We start from the raw sequence: 11869 nt of genomic DNA, 5'->3' as shown, positions 1-11869 counted from the left end.
TGCGTGCGTGTGTGTGTGTGTATGAGGTGTCGTTTACCGACGCGTACGGAATTGCGTTTCCTGACTATAGTTATATGTCGTCTTACTGAAAGTATCACATTAATCACTGCACGCACGCACGTCTGTCGTATCACTGCATATAGCATGAACCTTTATTATCATATTAATTAGGTCTTAAGTTTGCTACGTGGTTTAGTTTACTGAGGCATTTCAGTCTGATTCGGTTTATTTTAGTTGATTTACTAATGTAACCACGACAGCATTAATATATAAATTTATATATATCGAGTATAATAATAAAGTATTATTCAGCAACAAGTCAAGTGTGATATATCGTGCGCACGCATGCACGAACACACGCCTTACGCACGCACGCACGCGCACGTATACACACACACGCGCCGCGCGCACACACACGCACGTACATGCATGATCCTTCGCATGAGTTTTTCGTCTGCATGGTATTCTGCTATATATGATTTATTCATTGTTATTCTAATAAACGAAGCAAAATGAGAGTGTGTTAATGAGTGAATGACTGGGTGTATTTTGTGTCAGTGGATTACACCCAGATAGGCGAATATATTAATGAATAGATGAATTAATGAATGAATATATAAGAAACACTGAATGAACAAACGAATGAATTAATTCAATGATTATATAAATATCATATTCAACAGCACTAAGAAACAAACTATGAATCCACTAACTAAAAACACTTGTTATTGGTATACATACCGTCCAGATTTTGTGATGATCATCTCCGTGCCCAAGTCGTTGAACTTGCTCCACAGTTCTCGTGTCTCTAGATGGCACGTTACCGCCTCTAACTCCCTACTGCCATTAATGACGGGAGAAACCTGATAAACAGGAGTCGCAAATATCAGAGTGCGTTCATAATATATATCTGAACATGATATCGTGTTAGTTGTGAGTAACAATGCATCTACTTGCTCGAAATATTGTGTCAGTAATGAATAGAGTAATGCTTAATAAAATCTATATAAGCATTCTGGTGTATGAATGTTACAGTGTGTACAGTTACGCGACGTATATGATATATATATTACAGCATTGTATATATATATATATATATATATATATAAAATGATGTAATTTATACAATAATGATTTCATTATCAATATTAATAATATAATAATAATTATTAATTAATGTTTTAATCTATTAGTATGCAGTACACGTCAAAGTGATGCTAAAATCACTGGCGTATACTCGACGAGATCTCTACTATCCGCTAGTACAGTTAACTCCCCGCCGGTTCGCAGCTCGAATGACGGAGGCTTCTAAAAATGAATCTCATCAATACGCCTTCCCGTCATCTCTCACACACAATCTTTCTCGTCAACGCTGCCCAGTCGGCCGAAAGCAAATTCGCCCCCATTTACGTGTGAAAATAGCGAGTCCGCGCGCATTTACCCGGCTGAAAGCGCGGATGGCATGGCTGACTGGCGGCCGGTCCGCCCCCGTATCCCCGGCAATAGCCGAGCAAAAAACGCAACAATGGTCGTCAGACGACGTGTCGTGTTGTCGACGGAGTGTATCGCCGTCGCGCGGGCCCGACGACAATGCGTGTGTTCATCCGACACAGCCCACGCGATTAGCTCCTTTGTGCACATTTTTGTTTCTAATTTTATTAGAGCCTATTCTGCATGCTCTCACTCGGGATAGGGCTCAAGCCTCTCTCCATCTCGTTCGCTCTATTGCGTTTCCTGACTATAGTTATATGTCGTCTTACTGAAAGTATCACATTAATCACTGCACGCACGCACGTCTGTCGTATCACTGCATATAGCATGAACCTCTATTATCATATTAATTAGGTCTTAAGTTTGCTACGTGGTTTAGTTTACTGAGCATTTCAGTCTGATTCGGTTTATTTTAGTTGATTTACTAATGTAACCACGACAGCATTAATATATAAATTTATATATATCGAGTATAATAATAAAGTATTATTCAGCAACAAGTCAAGTGTGATATATCGTGCGCACGCATGCACGCACACACGCCCTTACGCACGCACGCACGCACGCACGTATACACACACACGCGCGCGCGCACACACACGCACGTACATGCATGATCCCTTCGCATGAGTTTTTCGTCTGCATGCAAGCACGCCTGATTTGCGGACCGTCGCTGCGGCGTCTGGCGGTGTATGCCGCGTCACACCGACCGCGTCACCATGCAGGACGGCATCGCTCAGGTCTGCTGCGCCGATACTGAATTTACGGTCATGTTAGAGAAGCGGTGCGATCAAGCGAAGGAGAGACGAGGCATCGAGGGGAGAGCGAAGAGTGGGAGAAGTGAGCAAAAATGGGGGAGAGAAAGGAAGAGAAAGAGAGTAAGAAGAACGAAGAAAATAGGCGAGAGAGAGACAGCAATGACTCCATCCATCCATCCATCCATCCATCCATCCATCCACCCATTCACCCACCCAATATCAGGCTCATTATGTATATTTATATTTATTTAATTATTTCTTGACTTCTTTCTTGTTATTCTCGTCACCTAATATTTTCAAACCTAATAAATATTTTTCCCACACGTCTATCTAACAACGACCGAAGCGTTCAAGACAATAACGTCGCGTCAAAAAGCTACGATTCTTTTGTGTTTCACTAAAGTTTTTGCTTTAATCACTAATTGCTACGGGCTAGGGACTTAACTTTAATCTCCAGATTAATTACTCATATCTTTGTAGTTCTCCTTAGATATACCGACTGCACGCCGTGCACACGCCACCAATAACAAAAGCACAACGCGAGATAACGTAACCCTTTCTATCCGGCAACGCGTGTTAAGAACACACGCACGCACGCACGCGCACGCACGCACGCACACACAGCGGCGTTTTTCTCACCAGTAAACACTGCGCTGGTGGCGTGTTTTCGACCCGGGGATGCATTCGGCGCCCATATGGGAAGGTGTTGGGTGAGAGAGCGCGCATAAAGGGTCGCCCGTGCTCGCACAGCGGGGAACCCCGCGCAACAAAGCCCCGATCAACGCCGATAGCGGTGCGCGATCTGCCCGACCCAACAATTAACCAATTAGACAAAGTGGGGCGGCCAGCCGCGAGCGAAGTTACGCTCGACACGTAATCACATTACAGAGTCAACGATGGAACGACAGTGTAGCGGCTTAGGAAAGAGAACGAGGGGGAGGGGAAAGGGAGAGAGAGGGAGAGAGATGAGTGAGAGAGTTTAAGAGAGAGGGGTTAGAGAGAGGGAGGAAGAGGGACCGAGGAAGAGAATGAGAAAGAGGAGGAACGACAGAGAAGGAAGGAGAACTAGAAAGAGAGAGAGGGGGAGGTAGGGAGAGGGGTACAAAGAGAAGGAACGAGAGACGGATAAGGAGAACCAAAAAGAGATGGGGAGAAAGAGAGAAAGCAAGAGAAAGCGAGAGAGAGGCGTGAGAATCAGCCGCCATTTTAAAATGCCGGATTAGCAGCTTGTGTTCGCTTATGTCAGGACGGCTGACGTATATGATGCGTCTATGTGCGTATATGTGCTGTGTCATGGCTTCAAGGCTGGCAAGTGCCAGGTATTCCAGCAAAAATTCAGGAGCGTTGATTGGTTCTCTAGTTACTAAAACGCGCGGGTGTGGTGCTACTTTGAGATTATTAAATCTGGATAAAAAATAATATTGTCGTCTTTGTCGTACGTTTCGTGTGAGTTATCATTTCGTCTACATTGGCTTAGTATTTTAGAAGAAGAATATTACGTTCGGAGGAATACCGTAATGACAGCGTTTGCGTCTTGATACGATCATTTTGAAAGCGGATTATCCAACTCTTTCCAATACGCACCGGGCATAAATAATAGGACGGCGATCGAGAAAAAAAAACACAAATACGCATGCGCATACACAAGCGCAAGCACAAGATTATATCAAGAGCGTATTTCTTAATGCTTAATACTTAATACTTAATACTTAATGCTTAATACTTAATACTTAATACGCTGCTGGTTATATATTAGTGATGACATTGTAGGTATAAAAATTATATTGCATTACAATTCTACGCTTTAGTATTGAAGATAATGCGAGTAATGTATTTTTCTTCAATGCGAATGAATTTAAGGATGCTATACTGCTTGATATGAGACCGTCGCTTCGTTCTAACACCCGGTGATAATTACCGATATTTATAGAACGCAAAGGGTATGTTTTCTGTGCTGATTTTACGAGATTGAATAATTTAATTAATAAGCACATATATTAGTGTACGCGTGGTCGTTACTGTAACGTTTAACGACCGCCAGAGAGCAGCAGATGTGATCTTGTCCCCAGGCGCGCACGCAAACATGGTCTGATTAGTCATGACAGAATGGCGACGGTAATTTAACTGTAAATCAAAACTCTGTTAAAAGGCAAATTAACTATATATATATAATATATTATATATATATATATATTATTTAATATATATAATTATATATATATACTATCATATATGTTGTGTGTATGTTCATTTATGTATTTATGGAAGTGGCTAAATACAAAACCCAGTTGCTGCGTACGTAAACCGATATACATTAATTAAGTGTGGTTTTTATTTTATTGCGTTAAAATTAAACTGTATCAATAATCTATACAGCAATAGAATATTTTTGAGCGGAGATAATAAAATATAGTGAAATAAAAGACTTGCGAGGGAATAATATTTTTGTCGATAATATTATTAACGTCAAAAATTATTATGAATTCTATCCTTTTTAGGGTCCCTTTGTGAGCAATGTACATCAATAAATATTACGTTCATGGGTTTGTTAGTTCGCCGGAACGAATTTGTTGGTGCATACATGTACAGATATCACGTTTGCCACGTACAGGACGTGTTTTGCTACTAGCAAGCTTATATATATTAGCTATAAAATATCCCTGTCGTTTCGCTGTCATCTATTACGATTGCAATTAAGTGGCAATCTTATTTGGCTATGCTTGAGTTTGCATATTATTTCATATTAGACCTATTATATGTATATTATGACGTTGATAATATTTGTGATGTAGGCGCGCGCGCGTGTGTAATGGTGTAAGGGTGTACGTAATGTGCGTGCGTCAACGTGTATGTACGAGCGTGCGTGCGTACATATGTATTTGTTAAGTATTTGTTTTTTTAATAATTCATGTTACTCAATGATCTATTTCTTATTTCTTTATTCTCTTATTCATATATTATTTATTTATTTATTATTTATTTATTATACCAGGAAGGCAACCTTCGACTGCGCGAATGAGATGCCACTGGTTCGCTTGTTTCCATGACAACAGAACAGGTGTGTCTTCTGTCGACAACGCTAGGATGTTGTGACGTTCACAACTGCCGCGCAAAAGATTCATGTCCTTACACGGCTGTTTCTAAGATGCAGTTCCGCACCCAGTGCGGGCGCTCAGGCGGGCAAGATCAAAGGCGCTCTGCCCGCGTTTAAACAATTCTTTATCTTTAAGAACATCTCCGAATTATTCAACCGTTGCATCAACGAGCCCGGTCTTTGATCTACGGCTAAACGCAGCGACGATGTGGCCGGCAGTCATGTACGACAGTGTTGTTCACGGAGAGAAATCGATGTTATGGTGCGGCGGCGTGCGTGCGTGCGTGCGTGGCGTGCGTGTGTGTGTGTGTGTGGTGTGTGGTGTGTGTGTGTTGGTGTGTGTGTGTTGTGTATGGTGTGTGTGTGTGTGGTGTGTGTGTGTGTATGTGTGTGTGTGTGTGTGTGTGTGTGTGTGTGTGGTGGTGTGTGTGTGCGTGTGTGTGTGTGTTGTCGTGTGTGTGTGTGCGTGTGTGTGTGTGTGTGTGTGTGTGTGTGTGTGTGCTGTGTGCGTGCGTGTGTGCGTGTGTGTGTGTGTGCGTGTTGCGTGTGTGTGTGCGTGTGTGTGTGTGTGTGTGTGTGTTGCTTTTCTCTCGGCGTGTACGCGTGTCGTATCTCCTCCTCGTTAATCTCTCTCTCCCTCTCTCTCTCTCTCTCATCGTCGTCTCTCTCTCTCTCTCTCTCTCTGTTTTTCTCTCTCGTCTCATCTCTACTCTCATCGTCTTCTCTCTCTCTTTCTCTCGCTCGTCTCTTCTCCTCTCTCCTCTGTCCTCTTCTCCTCTCCTCTCATCGTCTCCTCGTCTCTCTCACTCTCTCGACTTCTCCTCTCTCTCTCGTCTCTTTCGTCTGTTCCTCTCCTCTCTCTCTCATCGTCCTCGTCTCTCTCATCTCTCCATTCCCGGAATCGTCGTCTCTTCTGCTCTCTGTCTCTTTCCTCTCTCTCTCCTCTCTTCTCTCTCTCTCTCTCCTCTCGGTATCCCTCTCTCCTCCTCTCTGCTCTCGTTCACTCTTCTTCTCTCTCCTATACTCTCTCCCTTGTCTCGTTTTCTCGTCTCTCTCTTTCTTCTCTCTCGTCTTTCTCTCTTCTCGTTGCTCAATCGCTCTTCGCCACTCGTCTCTCATCTCTTCTCTCTCCTTTCTCTCTTTTCGTCTTCTCTCTTTCTTTCTCTCTTCTCCTCCTTCTCTTTCTTCTTCTCTACTCTCTCACTCTTCCCCCCCCCCCCGCACATCTCTCTGTCCCTCCTCTCTCTCTCTCTCGTGTGTCTCTGCGGTCCGCGGCTCCCCATCGGATTCTCTCTCCTCGTGCATTTCTCGTCTTCTTCTCTCTCTCTCTCTCTCTCGTCCTCTCTCTTTTCTCTCTCTTCTCTCTCGTCGCTCTCTCCCTCCTAAACCATTCCACTACATCAACCTCTCACCCCGACCGCTCATCACTCTCCACCTCTCACTCTCCTCTCTCTCCTTCCTCCTCCACTCCTTCCTCTCCCCCTCTATCTCTCTGTGCGCAAGACATGTTTATAATGCGATAGTTGATCGAGTGAATTATAATGGATAGGCTGCGTAGTATGGGCGCCACCTATACGTAATTTATGTATGCAGCCATGACATACTTTCAACAATGTTATATCCGTTTTCCGTTGTTTCTTGAGAGTAATAATTTTTATATCAGCTGCGTATATTTATCAATTCGTACGCGCTATTTTTACATTCAGAGATACACAATGGCAAGAATAACACGCACGCACGCGAGCACGCAAGCCAGCGCACACAACACACACGACACACGACCACACAAGACAGTAGCACATCACACACAACACACACACACACACACCACACACAACACACACACACGACACACACACACACACGCGCCGCGACGAGTGACACAACAGCAGCTAATATATATATATATATTTATTTATTTAATTTATTTATTTATTTATTTATTTATTACAAACAGGAACTGCAATTACAATATATACTCAATTTCTAGATTTGCTGTTCAAATAATAATTTTATTATTAAATTGTTTTATTCAAGAAAATAACATGGTCGTGTAGATATTATATATATATATATATATATATATATATATATATATAATTGACGTTTGATACTAAGAATAATAGTTCATCGCGACTCAACAAAAAAATAAAAAAATAAAGAAGATATTCGCAACCCCGTTAGTGATCACTTAATACTCACTCATTACATTTACAAACACGAATTATGATTCTCTATCGCATGTTGAAAGATTTTAATGTTGAGACTTACTAGAAGATGGATACGCAATATAACGTCATGTCAAATGCTTGGACTGAAGGAATCGTTATATAAGCCAAGCTCGTAACTGTATGCTAACTGACGGATATGACATTGTTGTGAGCGCGTGTAGTGAGGTTCCGTGTCGTCGCGTGCGTGCGTGCGTGCGTCTGTATAATATGTATTTACGTATGCGATGTGCGCGTTAGCCTTCGAACGCGTGTGCGAGTGAGTATGTGCTGAAAAAAAAAAAAAGAAATATATATAGTATATATATATATACCTAACTTTATGAGCATGAGCATTCTAGTAGATAGGATTATTATTAGGATTATTATAGGATTTTTCTCACAAATGGTTAAGCGATTAATTTATACAATAATGATTTCATTATCAATATTAATAATATAATAATATTAATAATTAATGTTTTAATCTATTAGTAGCAGTACAGTCAAAGTGATGCTAATCTGGCGTATACTCGACGAGATCTGCTAGCTATCCGCGTAGTACAGGTAACTCCCCGCCGGTCGCAGCTCGAAATGACGAGGCTTCAGAAAGGAATTCTCATCAATAGCATTCCGTCATCTCTACACACATTTTCTCGTCACGCTGCAGTCGGCCGAAGCAAATTCGCGCCCCATTTACTGTTGAAAATAGCGAGTCGCGGCGCATTTACCAGGCTGAAAGCGGGATGGATGGCTGGACTGAGCGGCCGGTCCGCCCGTCATCCCGGCAATAGCCGAGCAAAAAACAACAATGGTCGCAATCGACGTGTCGTGTTTGTCGACGCTTGAGTGTATCGCCGTCGCGCGGGGGGCCCGACGACAATGCGTGTGTTGCATTCCGACAGCCCACGCGATTGCTCGCTTGTGCACATTTTTGTGTTCTAATTTTATTAGAGCTATTCTGCATGCTCTCCTCGGATAGGGCTCAAGAGCTGTCTCCATCTAGTTGCGTCTCTACCTTGATGTCTCTCTCTATCGTTCGCTCTCTCGTCTGGCTCTCGTCTCTTTCTCTGCTCTGTATTTCTTTTCTATCCTTTCTTATGCTCTTGGCCATCTCTTTCTTCCTCTCTCTTCGTCTTCGTTCTTTGTTTTATTTATACCTCTCTTTTTCGGCACTCGCTCTCTCATTCTTCTTAGGGTAGCATTACATGAGATACACATGTTCATTACTGTTGGCGGTTTATAGAGCGATACAGTATATATAGTATATATATATATATATTATATATAGTATGATTTATTCATTGTTATTCCAGATAACGAAGCAAAATGAGAGTGGTTAGATGAGTGAATGACTGGGTGTAATTTGTGTCAGTGGATTATAACGCAAAAGATAGCGACTATATTAATGATAGCTGAATTAATTAATTAATTATATAAGAGAACGAATGAAGCAGAACGAATGGAAAAAAAAAGAATTAGATTCAATAGATTATATAAATCTCATATTCACCACAGCTAAGAAACAAACTATGCATGCCTAACTAAAACCTTGTTATTGTAATACATACGCGTCCAGATTTTGTGATGATCATTCCGTGCCCAATGTCGTTGAACTTCTCGGCTTTCGCACAGTTGACTCGTGTCTCTAGATGGAACGTCGCCTCTAAGCTCCCTAACGCAGTTAATGACGGAGAAACCTGATAAACAGGAGTGGCGACATATCAGAAGTGGCGTTCTTAAGTATATATGTCTTGAACATGTAATCGTGTTAGTGTGTGAGAACAATGCTGGCTACTTGTGCTCGAAATAATTGTGTCAGTAATGAATAGAGTAATGCTGAAAAAATCTATATAGCATTCTGGTGTTGAATGTTACATGTGTGTACAGTTACGCGACGTATATGATATATATATTACAGCATTGTATATACATATATAATATATATATATATATAAAATGCTGTAATTTATTACAATAACTAGTGAACTCTGGGTACTGCAATACAATCGGTAATATATAAATATCCGCAAATTCATCGCCCAGTTATAATTTCTAATATATGCAGCCAAATATGCCGCTGACGTCACGTATGGTCGGGAAACCTCACATATACGATCTGCATGAGAAATCTAACGCATCGTCACGCGGAATAAACAGCGAACATCGCTGCAGTTATGCGTAAAGACGACAGATTGTAACGCCATGTTGACGCGATGCATATATATATATATATATATATATATTATAATTATATATTATATATATTATAAAGGTCAAATAAAGGTGGCAGTGAGTTGGTACCTGTCGCACTTTCCCCAAGATGTGTAAGTATACCAAGTTTGGTAGCGCTAGGTCAATTAGGGGCCGAGTTAAGCATAACGCACACACCCGAGCAAAACACCTGAACGTGGAGCAAAACGTGTTTCGCTCGATGTTCGTGGCTGTGTGCGGATTCCCAAAACAAAAAACATTGCTCAGCTGAGCGTGTTTCGCTGAACAAGCAATGTTTGATTCGCGGAGCGTGTTTTCGCCTGAGCGTACGTTTTGCTCGGGTGTGTGCGTCAATCGTTCTGCTACACAGCGAAACGCCACAGACGGTCTCCAATCAATATCCGTAAAAATATCACATGACACAAAAAATTGGATGTCCATTGGATGGCTATTTTTGATGTCATGTGACAGCGGCGCTGTACACAGTGTTTCTGTATGTTTTGCTCAGCTGTGTGCTGTGTCGGGTGGCGTGTGTGCGCTTGCTCGCCGAGCAGAACGCGAAACGCTGGAAAACAAAATTTCCCGTTTTGCTCAGATGTGTGTGCTAGGCTTTAGAGAGCGGAAGGGAAATATGATCAAGATCAAGGTAAAGGTCGCAGTGACCTGGTTTTGGTACGCTGCTCACCTTCTCCCCAAGATGTGTAAGTATACCAAGTTTGGTAGCGCTAGGTCAATTAGGGGCCGAGTTATAGAGCGGAAGGGAAATTCTCTGCGGCGGACCGAGCGGCGGCGGCGGCGGCTGGGGAGACATGAAACCATAGTATCCCCGCCGACTTCGTCGCGGGGGATACAGTGATGTCACATAGGACAACCTTAACACACGCAAAATACATTCCTAATAGTAGTGGTTGGGGCAAGAGGAGAGAGGAACCACCGCATGCGATATTAAAACACGTGCAGTAAAAGTCTCCCTTATATTTACGAGGTGAACCGCTTACCTGTGCGATGGCTGGTTTACGAGGTTTCTCCTCTGCATCTGTGTCTTTGTGGGTGGGGCTGGGTACGGAAGGCGAGGGCGTGTCCACCGCAGAAATCGTCACCTCTACCGCCGGTGGAGGTTTGTAAGCCACCGCTCCGTTCACAAAGTTTTCTAGGTAAAGATGAAAATGTCAACTGAGTATATATTTTGGAGGTTTATGGCCTCGTAAGGTGGCATAATATTTTTAAGCAGCAGAATACTGAAATAAATATTCATGAATATGGTTTACGTACACAAATACCATTTATGTTAAAAAATACTAGTCTATTTACAATTTAATTAATCGAGAAATTGATTACACAATATACAAATACGGTATTCCACAGAAATATCCGAAATTCTCCAGGAAATGGTGGGCGAGTTTGTGTGATTGAGATTTGAGTGTGTAATTTATTGGGATCGATATATATCTACACGGTAACATTTACGGAAGCGATAGATAAACGTGTTTTACCCCCCGTACAATTGATTGAAGATTGGCGACAGAGATAAGAACTCACGTGTTATTTATTGCACTTATATCGGCAAAGTAACGCGACGGAGAGTATCGCGAAATAAACACTGCAGCCCACCATGGCAGACGAAATAACGAACCGAAAATGATTTCTCTCCCCCACCTCCCGGGTTCTATTAAAATCATTAGCGACGAAGACGTCCAATTAATTACGTATTCCTCCCCAATGCCTCGCGCAGACTGAATAATAATTGTGATAATTTGTTCAACGATATACTAATTTATACGTCAGGTATCTGACCATGAATTTGGGATAACCGTAGGTGACAGAGCGTCGATCCTGATTGGAGACGAATAGCGGCTCTATATAGTGCTGACACGGGGAGACCGATACTGCTGTGTAATATACTGCAGTACGCTTACATATGACAGAACCGAACGTGTGTTAACTCTTTCTCTCGCTCGCTCTCTCTCTATCTCTCTCACTCCCTATTTCTCTTCCCCATCTCTCTCCCTATTTCTCTCTCTCTCTCTCTCTCTCTCTCTCTCTCTCTCTCTCTCTCTTTCTCCCAGCTCCCTATTTCTCTCTGTCTCTCTCTCTCTCTCTCTCTC

The 11869-nt window shown here is 42.3% G+C and overlaps 1 protein-coding gene across 1 annotated transcript in view; it reads right to left on the bottom strand.

The window, feature by feature from the left end:
* LOC106820169 (T-box transcription factor TBX20-like) overlaps positions 1-11869 on the bottom strand; it is a 38748-nt gene that overhangs the window by 21818 nt on the left and 5061 nt on the right. The window contains 2 exon segments of the mRNA XM_014824715.1: positions 742-863; positions 10763-10914. Of these exon segments, the coding sequence (XP_014680201.1) occupies positions 742-863; positions 10763-10914 (274 nt within the window).

The sequence above is a fragment of the Priapulus caudatus genome, unplaced genomic scaffold (genome assembly GCF_000485595.1).
Source record: "Priapulus caudatus unplaced genomic scaffold, Priapulus_caudatus-5.0.1 Scaffold41, whole genome shotgun sequence".
In the NCBI taxonomy this organism is placed as follows: domain Eukaryota; kingdom Metazoa; phylum Priapulida; class Priapulimorpha; order Priapulimorphida; family Priapulidae; genus Priapulus; species Priapulus caudatus.
Note: the sequence above shows the minus strand (reverse complement) of the source record. Positions and strands in the feature narration are given on the sequence as shown.